This window comes from Pomacea canaliculata, linkage group LG5 (assembly GCF_003073045.1).
Source record: "Pomacea canaliculata isolate SZHN2017 linkage group LG5, ASM307304v1, whole genome shotgun sequence".
Classification (NCBI taxonomy): Eukaryota; Metazoa; Mollusca; class Gastropoda; order Architaenioglossa; family Ampullariidae; genus Pomacea; species Pomacea canaliculata.
The window spans coordinates 22,477,959-22,502,417 of NC_037594.1; the positions used below are offsets into that span (position 1 = coordinate 22,477,959).

Sequence of the window (24,459 nt, forward strand, 5' to 3'; positions counted from 1 at the left end):
AATTTAAATACAGCTGCATTTCTCGTGGACAGTGGTTAGTACCATTTCAAAGTATTCCAACACACTGGTCAGATGGTAAAAAAATCAACTTCCTTATGTCCAGAGGCTTGATTTTTGTTTAAATCCCAAACACAGGTACAGGATATACTTACAACTTCTTTTTTTATCTATATTAGCTGTTTCTGCAGTTTGTCATGTATTTTATCACAAAGTAGCAATATAGGTGGTACTTGTCATGTAATTGCCTCCGGTGTTGCTGGACACACAGTCGCAGCCATTCACTCATGCACTACAACTCCACAGTGACTCGCTTGGCCGGAGGCAGGTGATAGCCATTTGAACCACTAATAAGCAAAATCAAAACAAAGTGAACAATACAAATTTATCAACAATCTAAAATAGTGATGAAGGGAGCAAATGCCCCACACAAAAATGAAGGAATGCAGGACAAACTGACACATGACTGTCTAAACCACCCAACAGATGTGGACGCAAAATAATACACACTGCGATGTAGAACTAAAGGGAAACAAAAACAAAATTTTAACGAGGCCTTTTTAAACAGAGGATGACGGTAATGTTGTCGCAGTCCTTTCTGCTTCTTGATCCTTCCTTGTTCCTGTTGCGAATGTCTTAATCACTGGGAGGATCTATACCAGCCCGCACTACAGAATGGCACAAAGTTCACAAAGCTGGGCCGAGCCTGGAGGGAGAAGGAAGACGAATGTGCAGCACTTCAATAAAGTTGAACAGAAAAACTCACATGGCTTTGTTATGGGTCCATTGATCTTCTGCTGCTCAACAAACAGTGGAACTGGTCCAAGGAAAGCAGTTTCCCACTGTATCTACTGTCTGGCACTGCCTGGTGCCTGGAGATACAGGGCACGCCAGTCTCTGAGGTTCACCTAAATATCTGGTAGGGGTTGGAACTAGACCCGACCAGTGGTCAACACCTACATCTACACCATCCAATTCTTAGATTATACACTTGGTATAATCTGTCATAGTACTAGTGTGTAGTACTAGTATTAGTCCTGTGACTAATTGTGACTGCAACCTACATAGTCTCTTTATAACTGCACAAACACTTGTGTATAACACAAATAGCAAAATGTGTATAAACAACAGAATTCTTAAAAATTTTTTAAGACTTCAAAGAATATCAACAGCTGTCAGAAATATTTAACCAAGTATAATTTAAGTAAGGACAGAAACTTTGTAAATGAATTCTTGGAGACAACCTTGTCATTTTGATAAGATTCATAATATCGGATGCAGAACACCTTGAATGCATGCATCATTTGATGCAATGTAAGTTGTAAGCTTTAAATAATCAAGCTGTTTGCTGCTAAAGAAGTAGCTACATAAAGTGTCACCCAAACAGTCAAGTTAGCATGCTTTTAAGGATGCCAACAAAGGACAAGTCCAGTCTCTCTGCCCAAGTATGTTTGTTTTACAAGTGTTAGTCAAAGTGGAAATCCCCAAATCAAGTAGAATGTAGACTATGGTAATCTAGTTATTCAGAATTCATCAATAAAATGAACTATGGCATTTTCTTTCAACAGTCTGCATTACAATAAATCTATGATAAGCAGACCAGTATAAAGAGGTGGAGACAATAGGGTTACTGAACACTAATCACTATGATTTCCAGTGGAGTTTCACAGCACTAGCAGGATTGGTACAACTGTAGTCTCGAGGTCATTGGCTTTTAATATTCTGAGTTTGCGAAGCTCAGATGAATCTCTGAAAGAAAACACTGTTGCTGTCAGTTGTTTTTGCCATCACCAAAGTCGATAAAAGGCACTGTTTTTCCTAGGACTGGATGACACGATTACTGGCTTTAAAACAGTTATGCAGCAGGCAGTGCTGAGCCCTCTGCTTTCATCAGTTCACACCATTTAGCTGGGTCAGCAAGCAAATTCCAAAGAACATGTTTCTGTGAGGTCAGAAGCCAACCAATGCAGGCAACTTCGCGTTGGTTGCTTCTGGCATCACTAAATCTGGCAGAGGGCGCTGGCATGGCTGGAGATCATTGATGTGTGCATAGTTCGCAAGGTTGATGTACCTGCATACCCAACAATTTCACATAAATTTTTTAGTGAAATCTAGGCTGTAAACAACAGTTTGAAAAAATTCTGGCGTGTTTTATTCATATACATTTCTTTTTCCACGACAGCTTTACATTCAACAATTTAACTCATGATGATTGTGTTGGTCATGTGAAAATCATTGATGACAAAACTGCTTGTAGTTTTCAATGAATCTCACTTCTCTTTGTTAATCTAGTTTTAGTTAAAAGAAACTGTTGTTAATATGTGCTGTGCCTCACCGATTGCCAATGACTAGTTGGGCCACATCACCAACCAGTGAGTGTTGAGGGTCGTTGACATCAGGACCCACAGTTACCTGATGAGGACCGTTGATGTCAGAGGCTATTGACCAGAACCCTGCATAGTTGGTTTCCTTTGACTCCCCCCATGCCTTGTATCTCACACTACAACAGCATAAGAACCACAAGGAAACTTACTTCAGCCATATATCAGAAATAGTCAACATTGAATGGCTAATGAAGAAATTCACCTTTGCCATTTTCTCATGTCATACACATGTAAAAACAAGAAGACACATGAACTCGATAAAATTGTGTTCTTTACTTACTTTTTGCCATCATCAGTAATGGTCAGAAGGCTGAGAGGCTCTGTGATGCCATCAGGACGTTTCAGAGTGACATCTTTGTCTCCAGTGCTGATGTGCAGACCCGACTCTGTTGAAGATATTTCGGCCTGAAACTTCTGTTTGTTGGAAGAAATATTTGAGATGTTATTTGAGGTGTAAGATATTAATTATATTAGCAATGAACACCATATGTTTGAATAGCTAAACACTGTGTGTGTAAATGATGATGAAAATTATATGCTCTTAAGTGCATTTGTTTCCAGCAATAAAAACTGACTATGTCTAGTAAACATGTTCTCAGCTTTTCTCTATCAGCTGTAACATTGATGACAACCATGCATAACATGACAGATTTCAGCTTTGTGCATGTCCATGTTCAAATGGAAGCAAACAGCAAAGTGGGAAGTAAATTTTTATTTTTTAATTGTACCCAAGTTTACAAACACACTCAAGACACATAGCTATTGGATATGAACAATTCATGAGCAAGCTCTGCTACCTAAACAAAACCACACAAAGGAAGTAAACATGGTTCTTGAATGTTCTTAGCATTAGATTTCTCACCTCTTCTCTTGTGTAACTAAGCAGTGGCCCTCGTGCATTTGGAGAGAACAGCACAGCCACAATGTCTGACTTGTCAAAGGTGCCCAGGTCGATGCCTTTGTTGTTCAGGTCAAAGTGCACACAGCTTGACCACACCTAGGGGAAGTAATCACCATGTGTTTAGAGCTGAAGATTGTCTGGGTTCAGGTTCCCTCCCCACTCCAGCATTTAGGCTGCTGACACCAAGGAATGAGAATAAATTTTCTAATATTTGTGCACATGATAATCACAGTTACTATTAATTCATATCATAGACAAATAGTTAATACAATATTGTAAATGTTTAAGAAGTTATAAATCTTGGCCCTTACTCAACTATCCAATGTGCTTCACATCCAAGACTTCTACATTTACTTCTTGGTGTCATGCAATAAGGCAAACTACAGAAAAAAAGTTAGGGTCTGATAGTCTATTAGAAGTCTTTTTTGGATAGCTTACTCTTTCTTGATGGCATGTACCGACAAACACACCGATGGCATGGTCGGCTTGTTCCTTTGACAATGGTTTGTTATCAATTTCTAGTTTTTGAAGACAGCCGATTAAGGGCCTGAAAAAGAACATCGAAGTATTGCAGCTAGCTGTAGATTAGTCTACAGAATTTTATTTTGTCTTGGTTTTGATGATCTGCAGTCGAGTGTATTTCACAGAGATAGTAAAAAGTAGAAATGTCAGGAAAAAGAATAAAACTGAGTACCTGTAATTGGATTTCTCAAAGCCATGCTGACTTGTCACAAAGGCTCCAGCTACTACACCATCTGCCATACCTGTGAGCAAACGAGGTGTTCCCTTTTCTATGGTGAAGGCACCATCCTTACCATCAAGTTCTGGGTATGTGGTGCTATCACTGTACTTAATCTGAACAAAATATTGGAAAATATATTACACTACAAGAAAATAAGAGACAGTCATCACATAGTGTAGATTCGAATGGAAAATGAATCTGCACTTTTCAAAAGTTTATGTTTGCTTTTATGTGGTTTGTTTTCATTTAGTAATTATTGTGTTTGTATCCCAAAAGTAGATGGGGGCATTTTACCTTTAATGTGTGAAAATTGCCATCAGTCAAGTTGTTCTGACGGCTGCGCAAAATGACAGATTCTGAAGGAGTCGTGGTATCTATCATAACAGCACCACCATCAAGCACCACTCGAAGAAGAAACCTCTGGAAGAGTCCATGAAATGCCAATGAGAATGGGGTTTAGTATATGAAAAGTTGTGGCTCTATGCTCCTTGAGTAGAAGCAAGAAATAAACTATACTAATATGAAAAGCTGCAAACTACAAAAGCATGTGACATGCATAGTGGTCTACTCAATTTATTAATAAATAGGGCTAAACACTGTTTAACACTTAAAATGTGCAGCTTACCTGTCTTTGGTTCACAACATGTAGAAGTGCTGCTGATGACTGAAGAGTCCGAAACTGTAAATGAACAGTTTGCACTGTCCTTCTTGGTGGTAAGACTGTTGCAGGAAGTGCAGAAATCCAGCTCCTTCAAAAACCAGTGAACTGCCACCATGTGTCTCAGAACTGAAATGGGAAAGCAACACTATGCACTTCTCTGTTTATGGTCCCTTCTGCTGGATGTATCATTACTATATAACCAAATACATGTACATCATCAAACTAACCAGTAAAAGACAGTCCACTGCATCTGTGCACAGCTCCCAGCCGAGCACTTCTTTTACACAAACACAGCTTAATTAGGTTGTTCAAAAATGTTGCCTAATTTATCACGAAAAGACACAAACCACTGGCTTGTACAGAGTTGTGGTGTCTCGCCTTCGCTGGATGTGTGCAGGAGGGGCACAACCTGACTGTTGAGCTTCAGCCCCGCAAGGCAGCCTGTCCAGATGTCACGGCTTAATGAAAACTGGATAAAACAATCAGCCACATGATAAAACTATAATTTTAAATAAATAACTTTTTATCTATCTGTTGCTATGCATACATATGACATGCTGTCATAGATTCAGGAAAAAAAAAAGGTAAAAGAAGTTCAATAACTCTAAGGACATTGGGGAGTGAGAAATTAGAGTTCTTTCTTGTCTCAGGGCCAGCTTTCCCTCTTGTTATGTTCCCGAGCCCTCTATGGAGTTAGGTACCCACTGTACAGCTGGGTCATCTTAGGAAAGTATGGTGCATTATATAAGCATGTGAGAAAACCTTTTGATTCACTAGACTATCCTTTTCTGCATATCATGTAGCAGGTTACAGATGTTGAATGCATGTGTAAAATGCTTGCATGTAGGGCTTCTTGCATTTCAATTGCTAGCTAATGAAATATTCCCAAATACATATCATTTGTGATAAACATGCGCCATATGGCAGATGTGTTATAACAAAATTATTACCATCTTTAGTTTTGATGAGATTCAAAGTATGCAAAGCAGCATAGTTACCGGTTCTGTATCTGACAGTCCTCCAATGTAGGCATGTGTAGGGTGAGGTTGTAGCAAGGCTATGTCAGACACTCTGACATCTGTTTCTGACACTTCTTTTCCATCTTTTGAAGCAACGTGCAATGACAGACTGGTTCCCACTCTTGAGAAAATAAAATGTTACTTTTCATTAACTAGTTTGAGCACTGCAAATTACAAAACAGTTTCTTTTCTGAGTCTGTGTACCATTCCATCCCTATAAGACATGAAGTCCACAAAAGTTTCTTATGAGTTTATTGAGACAAAACAAGATTTACAAGGAACTATATTTCAATTTTCTATTTTCATGCAAAATTCCATTTTGAAAGTAATAAAAAAAATTACATAGTAAAATAAAGACTGCACAGTTCATATCATGTAATGTGCTGATTGTTTGATCATCATGCAGAAAATTGTTTAAATTTTCATATGAACACAAAGAAGCATGCTAGAAAAGATCCCGGCACTGTTCACAGCTGGTGTGGAGTGGACAGAACACAATAATTGGATAGAATCTCACCTGCTAACTCTGATGTCATACCATTTATCCTCTATCAAAGTTAGGTCTGATGACACTTTGTTCAAGACTTTGCCATTACTATCATAAGCTGTCACCAAAGGTTTCTTTTTCTCTAAGGACAGACTCAAAGATACCTGCAAAAGTTCAACAACAATTTAAAAGAATTTAAAATAGGAAAAGGAACAGAAGTACAAAAATAGAAAGAAGTATGCTAAATAGTTTTATAAAACTTTTTTGAAAAACAGAATAGGATCTGGGTGTTGGATGAGAGGGAATATTACTGTATGCTTTCCCAATTTACAAAGTGTACATGCAGTTTTAAATGGCATAAAATAACAGTTCTTGGTGTTTAAATGAATTTTAAAATGATGGAGATTGGTAAAAAGGGAGGCAAGATAGTTTTAACAAATCATGACTGCAACGCTTATGCAATCATAACATACAAACACAGTTTTCTTTTACATTAATGTCGAAACAACAAGGGCTTGAGATGGTGGAAAGTTGTGAACTGTATGCATGCATCTAATGCGAACAGCTGAGTTACCGAGTTGTTCCCTTTGACGAAAACAATGGGTCCATTATTTGTCTGACTCCGGATACAAACATCGATTGTTGTTGTGAGTGACGGCGTGATGTCGTCGTGTACAAGCAGGAATTGACAGGTAGCCATTGCCAGTCTTTGCGACAGAAAGCTGAAAATTTAAAGAAGACATGCTTGCAAAAGTTTTCAAAGTCAGGACATGCTGGTTGGAAATGCATCACAACTTTTGCGAATGAAACGCCAAGTAAGACTAATTATATAAGCATATTGTTAAACTGTTTACCTGCATGCTCTGCAGCAATTCTCGAGCTCTTTGCACCTGTAATCTCAGGTGCGAGATATTGTCCCGCAGGGCTTGAATCTGTCGGGTGGCCTGGTCGCACGTGCGAGGCAGCACCTTCCTGATGTTAGCAATGGCCTGCGTGTTGCTCCGCACTTCACTCACTGCACGCACATAAACACACGCATAACACACCATAAAATAGTCAGACAGGTCAGGACATTTTCCAAAAAGAAAGCAGACCATGTCTACCTTTTTGAAAGGCCTCGATGATAACCGATGCGTCATCGCTGGCTACTTTGTCCGTTTCTGGTTGCCCTGGAGACGGAGACTGCTCAGTCTTGTTGACTGTCGCCTTGGCCAGTGCACGTTCCGCAATGTGAACTGCTCTGTCCATGCGTTCCTTGACTGAGCTGTGGAACCTTGATGTGGAATTATGAAGACAGAATAGAAGACATGAAACTTTAATACGAATGTCTATGTGTATTGCCTACGTGCATGTACAGATGTATGTGTGTGTGGTTGCACATGTTTGCATACATACATGTAAGTGTGGAGTGTCACGGGTCAGTGGATTGCTGAATGTGAGAAAGAGACTCGAATTTCTTTAAACACATTGAAATAAAACAAAAGTTTTTTCTTTAAGAAAAGCCATGTTTCATATTTCAGATTTCTCTTAATCAGACATGAGATCCACATATAAATAAGCACAAAAACACGCGAGTAAACAGCCAAAACATCACTCGATTTGAACTCCTACATCGACAGACTCATAAAGATTTACAATTCCGTTTTAGTAAACCTTTACCTGTTGACCCTTTCGCTCAAATCTTTGGCCATCTTGCTGGTGTTGTCGGCATGTACGATGAAGTTTTGTACCATTGGCTTCAAATCTTTCCAATTTTTGTAGGCTGTCGCGGTGTCCTCCGTCACTTTCTCCACGCTCTGCCACTGCTTAGCAGCTTCTATGGTGTGGAGAAGACCAAGAAAACTATGAACCTGATAAAGCGTCTGGTTTGTGTAATAATAATTTCTTTTTTCAGTTTTCGGTACGCCAAATGGTTCATATTAAAATGAAATACTGCAGGTTGCGTGTGCGCGTGTCTTAAAGTGAGTTACACCTACTTTTAGTATGCATCTGGATCAAAAAGTCTTTATAGAAATAGCCATAAAGACACAGAAAGAACTAGATACAGTGAGAAAAAATGGCAATAATTTTGCACATTAATTCAACCTGAAACGATTGTTACCATATGGCTGCATCAAATAAAAGTTTCACTGGTTTGATTAAGTATAGAAAAAGATAATTTCTTTCTCATATTAATATGAAAGCACAGTGTTTAAAAAAGTCTGAAAATGACAATATTCTTATTTCCTTTACTTCCCTACTCCGCGAAGTCATCGTGAACCATGTTGTATCGGTTGTGAATGTGGAATGACAAAGTTTTGTTGGAACATACCGGTTGTCCTGTCGTACACCTGGTCCGCGCGCTGTACGACATCGTTACTCCTCAGGTTGACACCATCCAGGTAGACTGACAGCTTTTCTCCTGAAATTATATCATCAGGGATTCTTCTACACCAGGGGCAAGAAGCGAGTGCATGTTTGTTCTTATGTGTGTATGTGAGAGAGAGAGGGATGGGGATTGCATCTTTCATCGCTAGGATGGTAGTAGAATGGGAATAATAACATTCCCCGAGCAAGCGTAAGAAAAGGATTCTCTATTTTATGTGATGAAAAGTAATAATCTTAGAAATAAAAACAAAGTCTGTAGCAATTTATAAGATGAAGCTAATTCTCCAAACTCGACCAGTCCCTATACCAAGTAGTGCAAAATGCAGGACCGGAACCGACTAGACAACCAGGTGGCTTTTCAAACTAAGACACAATTTTTAAAACTTTATCATATATACATAATCCTTTATCTTAAGTTTTAACAGTTTTGGCTAATTCATTTGAAAAGCCACCTGGAAAATCATAAATTTAAAAAAAAACGTAATTTATGGCATAGATATGTACAAAATGAACCTTCATCGCCAGTTCGAGGTCTGTGTCTACCGCTCGTCACACCAAGTGGTGCCAAAAAAATCCATTATTCATTTCAGTCTCTCACCAAATTCCGCCATCGCAGAAGTAGAAGATGGCCGTTTTGTCGGTTTCTTTTCATCTACAAACACAAAGTCTTCATCGTCTATGAAGTCAAGCGGTGATACCCCACTTCCACAGCCTTCATAATCGTCGTCATCGTCCTCATCATCGCCAGATCCTTCTACCCTGCCCAGCAACTCCGACGGTGGTCTCCACCTGAGCTCCTGCTGGCTGCCAACGAGGACTCGTAGTGTGTCCAGAAGCGAGAAGAGTTTCTGCACAGCGTGTGGACGATAGAGTTTTTTAAATTTTAGAAACGCAACTTCATTTTTCAAATTTTTTTATTGATATATCTTACAATCACCATTTGTCGTGTCAATGGGTGATGCGTTTAGCGATGACACAAGGGCCAATGTCTTTCTCAAGAAGAAAAGCATTTTTTTTTTCAGATGTTGTATGCAGATTGTGTTATTTGTAGCTATGTTGACATTTGCACCTGTCTTATAAATAGTTGTGTTCACTAGCCTTGTATGCAGTTGTGTTGATATTTGCATCAGCATTAAGTTTCTAATGTCCTCAGACCTTTGGTGTCATGTGGTCTTCGCGTACTTCGACATTTCTCCCAGTTAAGAAAAACAGTTGTGCTGGTATTAGCGTCGGTGATGTATGCAGATGTGCTGTATGTGGAGGTGTTGATGTTAACGTTGATGGTGTATACATGATGTTGGGAGCGAGAAGGCGAGGCATCACAAGATCAGAGCTGCCTACCTTGCCGTCGGTGGTCAAGCGCTCGCCTATCATCGTCAGAAGAACGGCATCTCGTGCTCCTTCTCGCTTCGTCACGAGCTGGCTCCTGCGTATGGCGGGTTGCAGAATCCTGTAGAAAAGCAGAACTAAGTTTGATGAGATGGGTTAAGGCACTGGGGAATTTTTAACCAAACTCAAGTAAAGGCGAGAAAGCTTGGGGTTCAACTTTCACCAAAAGCATATCTGAAACAGGCATTCCTGCATCTTTGCTCAGATCGTTGTACATTATTTACACTAGCTGTACACTTTCATATCTTGTTGTGGTTTGATATGTCTTAACTGACACATCCATAACGGCTAGGTGTGTATTGTGTTCATGTTTATAGTAGCGAGTTTGACATGAATGTGTATGTCTGATTAGAAATTGTCTGACAAAAGAGTTGCTTCCACTGACACTATATTTTAAATATGTGGATAAAAAATGGAGACAAAAGAGAACTAAGACTCAAATATTCCCAGCAAGTCAACTACTACAGCGGAGGAGACATAAGTGAGTTTTGTCATCTTCTTGAATTAATGTTATTTGAGTAAACTGGGGAAACGTCAAAATTTAGTTCTCTTAACAGATAAACATGACAGAATCATTTTTGAAAAAAAATGGGTTAGAACGAAGGGCGAACAAGTTGTTAAGTATTTTTTTTTATTTGGTGTACCTTACCTCTCGATCTGTCTCGCACGTTCCTCTTGCTGACGTGCATGCTCGCGCACGCGGTCGATGATCTGCAGGATCTGTCTTCGCTCCTCAGCAGTGACGTCATTGTCGGGGGGACGTCTGCGGAGGGAGACTGGCGGCCCAACATTGTCCTCGTCCTTTCCCGCTGACAATCGTCGGAAATCTTGTACGACCTGGTAGTTGCCCTGACAGTCAAACATCAAACATGTCGGCCTTATTCAAGCAGTCAAGATGTCGTCTTCAGGACACAGACTGTCGGAGACATGATTATCTTTGGCAAGTATGGGATCGATGTCGAGTCAAGAAATATGCCAAACATAAACACGTAGGTGTGTCTAGTTACACGTGCATGTATTTAGAAGAACTTTTATTCTTGCCATCACAAGCTGATGTCAAGAATTAAAAGAGTCGCAGATGAAGCTCAATCCTTTACATCCGACTTACTCCGTCAAACTCACTATCCAAAAACAAAACAAAATAAAACCAACCAAGATCCATTCCTATCTCTGCGGCCAGCGTGAGTTCTTGGCAAAAACATTCTCGGCTACAAGTTCCCAGATGAAAAACATTTCGTTTGCCTACAGCTAATTTGTGATCAAGACAAGTGCCTCGGATGCTTTACCCTGTAGTCTTGGCTGCCCTTAGCCAGATGGTCGTCGGCCTTCGTCAGCAGGTCCTTAGCGATGAGAAGGTCGTGGCGTCTCTCGTCCAACATGATCTGCACAGAAATGACTGACCGTCACCAACTCCTGTCGCAGATCCTCCACTGTTGAAGGACTCTATCTCTCTCTTACATACATATAATCACTTTTTGCTGGCAGTTGAAACATATTCTTGTACTGTCTCTAGCAGACGTGTCTTCTGTGGACACGAACAGTTGAACTGTTTCTGAACTGAAACTGGACAAGATGGTCTTCCTGGCGCCCAATGTACGTTGCCAGGTGTTAATCCAAAATACGAAAGTAATTCCGGGGACATGAGATCATTCTTGAACAGTCAACAGACCCTCAACATAAATACCTTTCAAGACAAGATACAGTTTTACCATCTTATCGTAAACTAAATAGTTACTAGCTCTAGCATCAGTTATTTTTCATCTTCAGTCTTCATCAGTGGGTTTATGGTTTTCTTGTAAATCTCCTGTTTGAATGTGGACACATTACAGCCAACGTGCTCTAACAGTTCTTTACGATTTAAAAAATAATAACATAAATATCGTGAAACACTTACGTTATTGCGCTTGCTGTTGCGCATGCGTGTAGCGTAGTTGAGTTCATTTCTGAGTTTATGGTTTGTCATGTTCACATAGTACACCACAGTTCGTAATGAGTTGGGTGCGTGATTATTTTGTAACTTTTCCCTTATCTGGTGCAATCTGACTTGTATCCTTTGCTGTTGCCTGATTTAAACAAACAAAAATTGTTTGCATTGTGTCACTTCCACTCATGAAAGAAAAACATTAATAAGAAAGAAAACATTCGATCACTTTTTGAATCATGATGAAGCTACTTATCATGTAAAAGAACAGTTAGTGTCATTGAAACATTTTATCACCAGGGTAACACATTCTAAACCAAGAGAACGCCCCTCCCCGCCTGCCTTTTATAATTCTGTATGTCTCGCAGCATCTGCTGTGCTTCCCTGTCCTCGGAATAAGCCTTGCTGATGAAGGTGTAGAGGGAAGGGAGGCTCATCTCGGGGCGAGATAGGGACCTGGTGGTGGGGCCTGTCAGTCGCCCGCGATGAGCCCGTATGTAGATGTCTTTCGTCAACAGAGTCGCTCTCAGGACGGCGTCTAGGTAAACAACCACAACAACAACACATCTTTGTGCTAAGGACAGTAATCGCATCAATATAGGTCAAAAAGATTGTTTACAAGAGTTGTGTTGGCAGCCATTGATGAGCACACTAGACACAAGAGTAAACACACATACAATCTCTCACAATATCTCTCACACACACCCTCTCTCTCCCTCACCCTCTCTCTCTCTCACACACACACACACTCACTCACATACACACAGAAATGGAGTCCACCTCCAGATTCCCAAAACAGAAAGACTAATAAAATTATGATAGCACGAAGAAAGGTCCACCATTGGGAGATTGCTAGACAATCACACTATTATATTATTGTAAGTGATTTGATATGTGAAATCATTTTGGGTTTATGTAGCTGCTGCTACTCGACCTCACCGTAAGCTATGTCGCTAGCCTTGGCTATCTCCTTCAGCTGCTCTCGTACGCCCGTCATGATGACGTAGCGCGTGCCGTTGAAGACGTAGTCGTTGTCGTTGTGGACGTAATGCATCTGGTTGCTAACCACCCCCATCACGCGGTTTATGGACTCCAGTAAAGATCTTATGGTTTCGCCCAGTTTGGGAGACATTCGTCGTTCCTGGGAGAAAAAAAAAGTGATTGGGGTGATTAATAATAATTATTGTCGTTCACTGTTTGGATGCTTGGCTAACTCACCCCCACAAATGACCCCTACCATTTTCTTGAACAATGACAACAGGTAGAGATTCTGCAACAGATCGCTGCCGACTGATGCTTATGTGTTTAAGAAGATAACCTGAACCCAGACCAACTGTACCTGATCCTAGAGGACCAAACGCCTGAGCACATCCTCCAGAAATTCCTCTACACAAGACAGAGTTACAAGGCGGACAGACACTCCAGTCCAAAAAACGGACTTGGAGGACACTGCATCATTCTTCCTGAAGGATGGTCTGAAAATGTAGCTTAGTTTAGTTTGGTCATTGTTACTCCTTGGGGAGCAAAGGGCCGCAAAAGTGTAGCTTAATACATACTTACTAGTCTATCAGCGGCAGCGGGACGCCTGGGAAAGTCGTCAGCATACTCCCCGATGTCCGAAAGATCTCCTTCCTGCCAACCGGTATCTTCTCCCTTCGGTTGTCGTCCACCCCGGTCTTTAGACAAAGGGGTATTCTTCGCTCGTGACCCAGCCGTTCTGTTGGTCTTGCATCTGTGACTTTAGACGAAAACGATTTGCCCTTGGTGCCTCTCCCCGTCTGAGAAGAAACGGCTTTTGTGTTATCGTCAAGACTTTTCTCTGATGTTGTCGGGCCAGAAGACCTCGCTTCATGTTTATCCTGCGAATCTTTGGAGTTGTGATTGTTTTTCTTTCCTGTTCGCTTGTCTTTGTGACGCCTGTGAACACTGTCCATTTTCTGTTTGGTTTGAGTAGGTCCGTGGTCTTTCTGCGCGTTGTCTTTGCCTCTAACCGCTGACTCCAGATGTAACTGTTGGTGTCCAAGAACGGTTGAATCCACACTGGTTGGTTTCTCCATGTTGCCGGAACTGGATGAAACACTATCGTGTCTGTGTGCCTCGAGTCCATCCTCCTGGCGCCTTTGCTGTCCTCGAAGTGAATGACCACCACGATGTAACTTCGACGACCCGGAAGATGACCGTTGATCGGACTTGGGTGCTGATGTCGATGAATGTGAGTAACTCTTTCCCTGATCAGACAACTCTTCTGCACGTGCGTGCGCTGTGCGTCCGTCCACACGAAGTCTTCCGTGTGACCTGAGTACAAGGCCTTTGGCTGGATGGATAGAAGCACTGGAAGAATCTGTCTCCGAGGAAGGGTCATGTCTGGTTATCAGCCCAGAACCTCCGCGTTTCCCGAAGACTGACGATCCTTGTCGTTGCCGTGGGAACGGCTGGTGACGTATTGTGGGCCTGGCGACACCGGCTTGTGGTGCCCACTGTCTCCGTGCTTTGCCTGAAGTCCATCTTGGTTATGTCTTCCCCGCGCTTTGTCTAACACCCGGATGTTGATGGTTGGTGCCCGTATGCAGCCTGAAACAGGTGGCGCCAAAGTCAGAAGTGTTAACTGTGAGTCGTTTCATTACTAAACGCAATACAGTGGAACCTCGGTTAGCGAACGCCTCGGATAGCGAATATTTCGGTTAACGAACAAAAATTTCGCTAAAAGTTTGTCTCGGATAGCGAACAAAATTTCGGATAACGAACAGCCACGTGAACCACACGTGACCGACCAGCATGTCATCATTCGCGCTCGAGACACAATTACGATCGGTCGAGCCTTATCTGTGCGCATCCTTCTTATTTAGTGATTGTTCTGCTTTATTTTAATAAGATAATCCTCAATCATGGCTCCAAAGAAGATTAAGACCAATTAATAGTAGTGAGGTAATGACATGGAAGCGGCCAACAAATGAAATGAAAAAGGAAATGATTTCAAAGTATGAAGGTGGCATGCGTCTGTCGGATATGTGATGTCGTATTACCGCAGAGTTTTACAAAAAAGGCAGAAGGAACAGACACTGGACACGTTTTTTCCTTGAACCTCAAAAGAAAGTCACCCCCGATTTTATAATATCACGTGTGCTCATGGAGGGGAATCAAGCAGTAATTCCACCCCTTCCTCCCCGCAGCTGCTTCCAACCACGCCGTCAAAACGGCGAGTTTTCTGATGTTTAAATGCTTTCGTTAATGTTTTTATGTTTATTGAACTCCATTTATATTGCATTATAACTGTTCTCACTAAAACATACCTTTATAGCCTGTAACTTTCAAATAGCGAGTCAACAGGGGCTGGGAACCAATTAAATCTATTTCCCTTATTTCTTATGGAAAAAATTGTTTCGGATAGCGAACATTTCGGATAACGAACAACTTTCCAGAACGGATTAAGTTCGTTAACCGAGGTTCCACTGTAGTTGTTCGAGAACATTTGAGTTATTGGTTGGCATTGTATTCTGCTGAATGTCACTATGTATGGGTAACAAGCAACCAACATGCTTATTTGAGGAGAGAGTCAACTGAGTTGACAGACAGACAGACAGACAGACAGACAGACAGACAGACAGACAGACAGACAGACAGACTATATTATTTCTTGTAATATTTGTCCCTTTCCATAAAATGGATCTGTTCCCTGAGTGGTCACCAAAAGAGTCCACAACTGATTTAAAAATAAGTAATCTCTGACTGTGACATGTATTCACGCAAACAGACAGAATTTATCATCAAGAAAGGAAAAAAGATAAAGATATCGAACACACCAGGGAAGGCACCCAACTAGTGCTTTCCTCAGAAACAGACTTGAAAGACGATTTTATATATAGAGAGAGAGAGAATACGAAATCGACTTATTATATCCGTTCGAATGTGTTTACAAACACGTGTGTGAAAGCATGATTAGTCGGTCGTAAGCATCATCTACTAATTGTGCTTATTTGAAGGAAATCGTGAAAATCTGTCGCTCATAATGGTTCCACATACAGACAGTGGCCTCGTGAGAAAGAAACGACAGGCGGGCAAAGGCAGTTTGGGGGAGGAGCAGTATACACTATACAGATATGGGGTGAGGTGACGCAAGAGCCGGTGTAGAAAGGGGGGAGAAGGTGGTGGGGGCAAACGATACACACACACAACCCGAGTCACTCCACGCGACTGTTGACTGGTCCCTTTGCGATCAGGCCATCTCGTCTGATGTCTGTTCCTAGTTCAGACCCTCCCCACCACACACACACACTCACAGACACGCACGTATACACACACACTCTCACACAAGCACAGAGAGACACAAGGACACTCGCACGCACACACTCATACAAATAATCTCGAACATGCACATATTTATATATACACACACGCACGCACACCTGTACACAAACGTCAGGTTGTCACCAGGTATGTCAAGGTGTGCCGACATTGTAAATGCTTTGTCACTCGGCGCTGCATGCTTGTTGCCTTCTACATGCGAGGACGCATGCCTGACATGATATGCCTGACAGAAGTTGAATGATATGATTTTTTTTTTTTTTTTGATTGAAGCTTTTGTGGTTTCACGTTGAAAAGAGATTCTTTCTTGTCAATGGCCGACGTGTTTCAAAGAACATTCTCTTTCTCTTCCTGCGAGGTCCGGTGGCACGAGTGTGAACTGCGGGTCACCAAGACAGTGAGATAGATATTAGATTGTGGTTTACATCTCGGAGTCCAGCTTCCATGTCTGGACGTGGCACGTGTTTACAGGACAGGTCTACTCTAGTAAAATACCAACAAACATAGTGTCCTTCCTTTTGTTAACCATAAAGTTTCATGCACACCACTCTCAAGTTTAGGAACCGCTCTGTTTACGACCTGTTTAACCAAGCGAAAAAGCTGTAAATATCCATTGAAGTCACTTTAAAAATGGAGAGGAGGTGGGGGAGGGGAGTTCTGGTGGGGAAAAAAAAAAACTTCACTAGACGGTTAAATGTCTGTGGCCGACAGTGGCAAGCCGGTCGACCTAGTTTCCCCTCGCGGGTCTCTGGTGGGCGTTTAGAGAAGGAAACAAAACGAAAGGAGAGAGAGAGAAAAAAAAATAAAAGGTGGGAACATGAGGTCAGGGACATTCGGATTACTGGACTTGATTGGATAGACGTGTGACACTTTTTTTTTTTTTTGTTTGACTTCCTCTCGCGATAAGGTGGTCTGCGCAACTGCAGACTTGCATTTTGTGGGGACTTCACTTCTCCACTTCCTCCTTCACTTTCTCTCTCAACACAAGAAAGCACGGATACAGAGAGACAGATTTGTTTGAAATCCTTATACGTTACTAGGCAGATCTCACCCCATAACAAACCGGTTGCCAGGCTGCTTGTTTCCATAGTGATTAAAGTCTTGCATCAAACTGTAAGAAGTTGTAAACGACATGAAAGGTCGCTGACCTGCGCTCATGGCGATGGCAAGTCAACCGTGAACTGTCAGTACTGTTTTCTCTGCCCATCCTAGGGGAAGAGGGTAGGGAGAGGTCTGACAGAGGCTGCATTATTATTTTCAGCCCTACCTGACGTCTTACCTGAACCTTATTCCTTCACTGTATTCTTGTTTTGCTGTCGTCATGGTCGTTGTTTTCCCTGTATATGTACCGTGTATATTACATCCACCATTCCATCCCTACCCCTGAGTAACTTCCTTCAAAGTCATTGCCTCGTCTTATATTCGTCATGGTCAATCTGTGCTTTCATGGACATTGCTATTGTTTTCAGCCCTACCTGTGACATATCTCTGGAGTCGCTTTCTTCATGGTCATTGTATTTTCGTTCATCATCTTCATGGTCGTTCTAGTCTTGTTTTGTCCTCTTCATGGTCATTATTTTCTGCCGTGTATATCACCAACATCCGTCTTTTCAGCCTTATCTGCCACACATATCCTGAGTTGTTTCCTTCAGGGTCATTGCCTTTACTCTTCATGGTCATTATTCTTTGTTCATGCTCGTTGATGCTTCTTCCCTGTCTCGTCACAATCGCTGCTCGGTCATGCAGCTTGTCCTCTTAACGATCATTACTTTCGCCTTGTCTCGTTATCGCCCATCATTTCCGATGTTTGGTTTTGTCTCCCTCGAGGGACTGTCAAATTACTTGAGTTTTTTTTTTTTTTAAGGACTGGGGTAACCTGGAGAAAAACCCGACGGCCAGCTTTATGGTGGAACAGGTATTATTTCCACAGGTGTATGCCCGCTTGCATTATAGAGACAAGCTTCTTTTTGTTTGTTTATTTGTATTTTTACCACTGCACTACGGGAAGGGTCATTAACGTCAGCTAACACAGTGGTTGACCCTTGGACGGATTATGGGATAGGGTGATAAGTGAAGTCTGCAATCAAGTTCGCGCCGCACAAGCACGAAGTGACCCAGAGTCTGGTTGCATTGCTCGGGTGCATCTAGGCCTCTGTTAGTCGGGACTAAGCACGCCACACCAGACTATAGTCCAATCATTTTGCGCTGGTTACACGGGTCTAGGCCGTTACCCCCGAGGTTAGGAGCAAGTCGGTTATTCTTACTACCCCTGTACACCGGTGGCGTCGTCACCTTTTATTCACCGTCTGTCTGTGAGTTCCGCAACGTGTCCGCGTCGTACCAGCAGACCTCAGGTGACAGAGCATTCACCCTACCCTCCACTGACCCCCCCCCCCAGACTGGCGTGGGGTGAGGTGACGCAAGAGACGATGGAGGTTGGCCAAACAACGCAAACGAGAACAGCGTCACACCACACGACGACTCTGCTGACTGGTCGCTTTGCGATCAGGCCATCTGTACACACGATGCGAGCTTTTTCTTTTTTTAGACCGTTTATTTGAAGGGGGGGACGGGAGGGGAAGAGTGTAGTGCCTGATATAACGTTTCATTAAACTTGTATAGTTAGGACAGGACGCATGAATGGTTGCTTATCGTCTGATCTCGTGGAAGGCAGAGCGCCAAAATATAAAAAATAAAAAAACACTTCACCTGAAGGATGTAGATTGTACATACATTCCACTGTCTACGCCAACTGCTGTGCACTAGACGTCACGTGACCTCTCTCTCCCCTCCCCAAACACCACACTCCACTTTTTCTCCATTTTCAGCCTACAGCAGTCTAGCCGTCTCCCCAACAAAGAAAACTTTCCTTTATGTCGTCAGCAAAATAACTGTCCACCTGCGCCTACAGTCGCATGGCCGCGACATTGGGCTTCCCCGAGAGCTTCACGCTTGAAAGCCTTGGTGACGAAGTGCTCCGTCATTCACAGCGTGGAAGTCTAGGAGGAAGGTCCCTAATATCTTGCAATAAGTAAGCACAAAAAGAGACCATAATGAAGTAGTTTCACAAATGAAAGACAAATATTAAACGCAACATGGACTTGCATGCAACAGCAACAAATACATTGTTCAAAATCAACATTTATTTATGACTATTTTTAGTGTTTTGTCCTCTGCTTGACACCTCGTTTTAATAACACATTTTTGCTGTCTGTTCCGACTTTCATCAGAGATGAGAAGATGTTGATGAGATCAGATCTTGTTCTGTGAGAAGTGTTGATTTCATGAAAGGAAAAAAACTGTTTACATATAAGTAGAACCGAACATTGCCATCATACTTGTTGCAAACTTCCTGAAGTTTTTAAACTTTTCAGGAAGGAATGGAAAAAAACTATATAACAGATTTTGCGAATCGCTGTCGTGTCATCTGTGGGGGCCGCATGTGTGCTTGCAACGGACCGGGTGTTTGACATGCCTGCTTCAGAACATTCGGCAAGGTCTCCACACAGTTTGTGGTTGTAAAATCATTTTCAGAGAAAGCAGAAGCCTATAGTTCATTATGGTTCTACCATCACAAGCAAATGAAACTGTTGGTGTCCAAGAAGAAGTCTTGGCTACGCATTGAACTTCAACCACGGACCTTGTAAATGGTCCCTGCCATCTCCATTCAGTCCTTCCACTGTCGATGTCTGGCTTTGTCTGCAACCGGAAATGTCAGCGCCACATCCTACTTACATCACTGAAAGTGGGCCTAACCCTGCGACAACAACAAAGGGGTAGCAGTCTCAGTCCCTTCCCCCTACCCAGACAGGCGCATCCTAAACAGTTCGACTTTCTCCGTGACAAGGTGAACATGTTTAACTTATTTATTTTTTACCAGAGGTTTGTGGCCGACAGAGCATCGTGGTGTGCAGTTGGGCAACGAGAGGAAGAGGGTTAGTGATGCGATATACTGAGGGTGGTCGCAATATAATGTGAATGCACTCGACATTTGGGTGGTCATGTGACCACCTCCGCCGGCGATAAAGAACGGTCACAGGAACGATGAACGTCAAACCCGACCTAACCCGTCGTTGATGTTTATCTACTCACCTGGCGTGAGAGCCATGGGTAGTGCCTCGTAAACACGACAATAAACTATTAATTAGTCTTCAATTATTCAATAAAAAACAATACTCGAGTGATTTCAAAAACTGGCGAAAATCACTGTAATTTTTTATTACATTTCTCACCGTGTTACTACAAATGCTGTCAACATGTTCGGCCATGAAATGCTGGGACCAGATCATTTAGCAAAAATAAAAATAAATAAAAAAATAATAAAACAAAGCGAGACAACAAGACGCTGTATTTTCGCGTCAGAAGTGAGGAGGGCAACTGTTCCGTTGTGAACAGGAGGCAGTGATGTAGGCAACAAGGAGTTGTGGGCGAAGAAGACGAAATGTATCAAGGCCGCTTATCGTGTGTTCCCTGAGGACAGAATCAAAGGACAGTCAACATGCTTTAAAAAAAAAAAAAGCGACCAAGGTGACAGTGACAAACAGCGGTGGCGGTCTGTGCCTGTCAGGTCAGACAATAATACCGTGGGAACTGATGCTCTGCAGACAAAACAGCAGTCTGCCTGCGACTAGAAATGATGGTTTTATTGTACCGGACATACTTTTATTTTCCTGTGGATACACGTTCGGTGACTAGAAGGCCCATGTGTATATACATATAAAATCCGGTTTTTACACACCCTGCTTTGAAGTTAGGTTAGGAAAAAATGTAAGAAATGCCACTATATACCATCAAAACTACTGGATAGACCACGAGGGCTGTAATAAAACTTGAAGCCAAGTAAAACTTGTTGAATCCACCACGCAGCCATCTTACCACCCGGTGAGTCTATCAGTTATACTACACACCCACACACTAACACAAAACATGAATGACATCTACGTCCTCAGTCCTGAAAATTAAAGCAGGTCAAGAACTGAAGCTGCTTGAAAGAAAAATCACGTATGGTTGGCAATGTACAAATAAATACGAAAATACCCTGGCAGTGCATTCCAAATGCTGATACAGCATGACTATGGGAGTTCAAACATGGCGGCAGTCAACTCACAGCAATGTTGAAACATTTTACGGGGGAAAAAAAACGTTACTGCGCTTTCATAATTGACAGACGGAAAGAGACCAGATACGAGTCTCTCTAAACAAGTGTTTATTCAGATATTCGGGGTCAAGCTGCGGTGAGGTGAGATAATTCGACTTGAATGTGACGACGCTGCGCCTTGTCAACAACGCGATAACACGCGAGATTGTCAGGCCAGCGATGCAATGAACTTTTCGGAGAATTATACATGCATGTGACCTTTGCCCTTAGGTATCAGTTTGACCTTTTCCCGATCTTCATTCATATCGAATGCAGTATCTGAACCACATCGATCTGTGCTTATTATGAAAAACAAAATTGTCGAAATGTTTTTATCAGACCACACTTAACCTCAGTTTCAAATATCTAAGCGTGAGTTTTCTGTTATTAAGCTGTAATTACGCAGGCAGTGTATATGTTTGCAGCTCACCGATCAAAATTTGCGAACCATTGGAGTCCAGTCCTTTCATTTACGTCTCTTGATAAATAAGATGCTCAGTTTCTTTTGGAGAGCTGTTGGGAGTTTTCTATCAAACTACCCGATCAATCCTTGAATCAGATACCTTCTGTTCCTCGCAGAAACCAGGGTGGCTTCCCCCCAAAATAATAGTACGGGTGGGGTTCGAACCCACGCGGATATTGATCCATTGGATCTTAAGTCCAACGCCTTAACCACTCGGCCACCGTACTTCCGGCAATACGCTCTATATTTATCACAATATGTTTATGTAATATATTTCATTTAGCTCATGAACATAACCTGTTCAGAGGCTTCATTCATCACAGTTCTCGGTGATTTAGGGGAACGGACACCTGAGCTGAGAACGTGCTCAGTAAAATTATATGCAAACTAACAAACCGTGCACGTGGTGTGGAAAAAGACGGAAAAAGTGGGAGGGGTGAGAAAAAAGAAGAAAATACTTTAATCGACAAGCACATGAAAAGGAAGAAAACACGTCTACTCATAAGTTTTACACAGTCGCTCGAAACACCCCCAGGCAGCTAGAGAGATGGGCGCATCTCAAGATAACAGTTTGCGAAATGTGAATAGTTCGGAAGATTGAGGTTGACATATTAGTCATACGACTACAGCGACGGTAAAACAACTACGCGATTAAGCCAATAAAGGATCGAGTACTGGGTTATCGACAAACAATAGTGGAATGTCAAGACTCCATGAGAACAAGCAGAAAAATCAACAGTTGATTTAACCGTGTATGCTTTACTTGCATACCGCATGCCAAAGTGTGAATGAGTTGTATATTTGTGACTACCTGTACCATGTTAGTCCGGGCCTCAGCAAACCCCTTCCCCCCAAAAAAATACTTTATCCTTTTCTTCTTTCGCTCTCTCTCTCTCGTCCCCTTCTCTATTCCCCATCCCACTAAAAGCATTTCATTATGTTTCCTCTGGTCGCACGTACATAGCCAGGCAGGACAGAAGAATGAAGAGGACAAGATTTTCTAAAAGGCGAGATATATAATACTTTTTATTCCTTCTAAAAGAAAATCGGACCACATACTCCACAGGTCTTAAAGGTTTTCCAATGCATAATTATTCAGAAGAATCAAATCGTCGTTGAACGATGCTTAGTTGATATAACGCAGTCCTTTATACAGCTACTTGCTGTTAAGGTAAACACTCACCTCCTTCCTGGCATTTCTCGTCCTCAACATCCACGATGGTGGTCGCAGCATCCCCGTGTACAGGGAGAGAAGCAGTGCCCCTGGACGCGGGGTATCGGGCAGCTGAGCGACCCCTGACACTTGGCGACGAGTGGCGACTGACCCCAGGTGACATCAGGAGCGCGTCGCCGAGTAATCCAACCGTCAACAGCAACACCACAACCACCATCACTGACCAATACACGGTAGTAGTCATCTTCCACTCTCTGTCACCGATATCAAGGGAAAATTTCTTCACTTCCTTTCCTCCTGTGCAGCACTTGACAACACACACCTTCAGTCAAGCTGCCCCCCTCGACAGTCGGTCGGCAGGTAAGCACACCGCTTGTGTCAAGGAAACTCTCTGACCTGTTGCTTGTAAGCAGGTAGTAATCTCTCCTACTCAGCGTCGTGGGCTCAGTCCCAACGTGCGACTAGGGGGAGGGTACAAGAGACCCTGCTACGTCAGCGTGAACACACACACACAGACCGGAGGACAGGGGCAGCTAGGTGTCCCTGCTCACCTTACATCCGGTCATTCCCAGTAAACATGGAGAGCGGGAGGAACGTCGTCAGCGCGATCCAGGCGGCGCGACAGCGAGACCCACGCTGCAGAAAGTAGTCAACTGCTTTTAGCCCCTTGTAAGGTGGCCTGTGCAGTTCCCGTGTGACCGGTCCCTGTGTTGCTAGGAGCTGCCGTGTCCCTAGTGGCCTCACCTGTACGGAGAATATATTACAGATGTGTCTGACGTCTACGTCGAGCGCGCGCGTATGTGTGTGTGTGCGCGCGCGCTCGTTATGATAGTGCAGCAGTATTGTCACTGCTAGCATACATATTTCATTTTCTTTCAGTTTCATATGTTTTGTTATTCCACCCTCGTATTGAAGAGGCACTGCTCGTAACTTCGCTTGCATCAGTAACATCGACTAACCACAGCTCTCTCCTGCTCTCGCCTCAACCTCACAGCCGTGGGTTTGTTTGTTGATGTGTTGATAGGAGGTGAGGTACATCAAAATGCGGTCAGTTTTTTTTTTAAAATCGTGACACAGGAAGCAGGAAGACCCAGTGTCCGATAATCCAAAATATTCGACCTTGGCACATGCATCACACCCTACCCGTCCCCCCAACACACTTTCACTTACCCTGTTTTGTTTGTTTGTTGGTGGTGGTGTATTTTTGACGAATCAGCCGTAGCTTCGAGCATTGAAAGACACAATTTAGTAAAAGGGGGGTCACAGGTAACACCGGAGGATGGGATGAGGGGACAAAGGGGAAGGAAGACGACTGGGGGAAGGAGTGGCTATCAGTAGAGGGGGAGAGCGATACAAAACCTGTTTTCAATATTGACTGAATACCATTTTACCCCCAGCAACTCGGCGACCAAGTGGGTGTCCAGACTGCAATCATAGGGTGGGACCGTGGGAGGTTAGTTGGGTGAAGTGGAGGTGGGGAGAAGGTGTCGGCCTCGGTGTAAGCCTGTCAGAGAC

General features: G+C 42.7%; 2 protein-coding genes and 1 non-coding gene across 3 annotated transcripts; all 3 read right to left on the reverse strand.

The window, feature by feature from the left end:
* Window positions 1–365: 365 nt before the first annotated feature.
* On the reverse strand, window positions 366–5,822 carry LOC112563696. Its single transcript, XM_025237944.1, has 10 exons — window positions 5,684–5,822; window positions 5,033–5,154; window positions 4,650–4,811; window positions 4,319–4,444; window positions 3,977–4,137; window positions 3,721–3,829; window positions 3,244–3,378; window positions 2,662–2,795; window positions 2,333–2,497; window positions 366–2,068 (listed from the first exon to the last, which is right to left on the reverse strand). Exons 4-10 carry the CDS (start codon window positions 4,403–4,405, stop codon window positions 1,948–1,950), a joined length of 912 nt encoding a protein of 303 aa, XP_025093729.1. The 5' UTR covers window positions 4,406–4,444; window positions 4,650–4,811; window positions 5,033–5,154; window positions 5,684–5,822; the 3' UTR covers window positions 366–1,947.
* Window positions 5,823–6,332: 510 nt separating this feature from the next.
* Window positions 6,333–23,660, reverse strand: LOC112563691. The gene is made up of 15 exons (XM_025237940.1): window positions 22,954–23,660; window positions 13,429–14,439; window positions 12,808–13,009; window positions 12,211–12,406; window positions 11,842–12,010; window positions 11,234–11,329; window positions 10,597–10,796; window positions 9,900–10,008; window positions 9,157–9,406; window positions 8,503–8,592; window positions 7,851–8,007; window positions 7,295–7,464; window positions 7,046–7,206; window positions 6,766–6,913; window positions 6,333–6,355 (listed from the first exon to the last, which is right to left on the reverse strand). Exons 3-14 carry the CDS (start codon window positions 12,998–13,000, stop codon window positions 6,800–6,802), a joined length of 1,905 nt encoding a protein of 634 aa, XP_025093725.1. The 5' UTR covers window positions 13,001–13,009; window positions 13,429–14,439; window positions 22,954–23,660; the 3' UTR covers window positions 6,333–6,355; window positions 6,766–6,799.
* Window positions 21,915–21,997, reverse strand: Trnal-uaa. The gene has a single exon. It is a non-coding gene; the product is annotated as a tRNA-Leu (tRNA).
* Window positions 23,661–24,459: the final 799 nt, after the last annotated feature.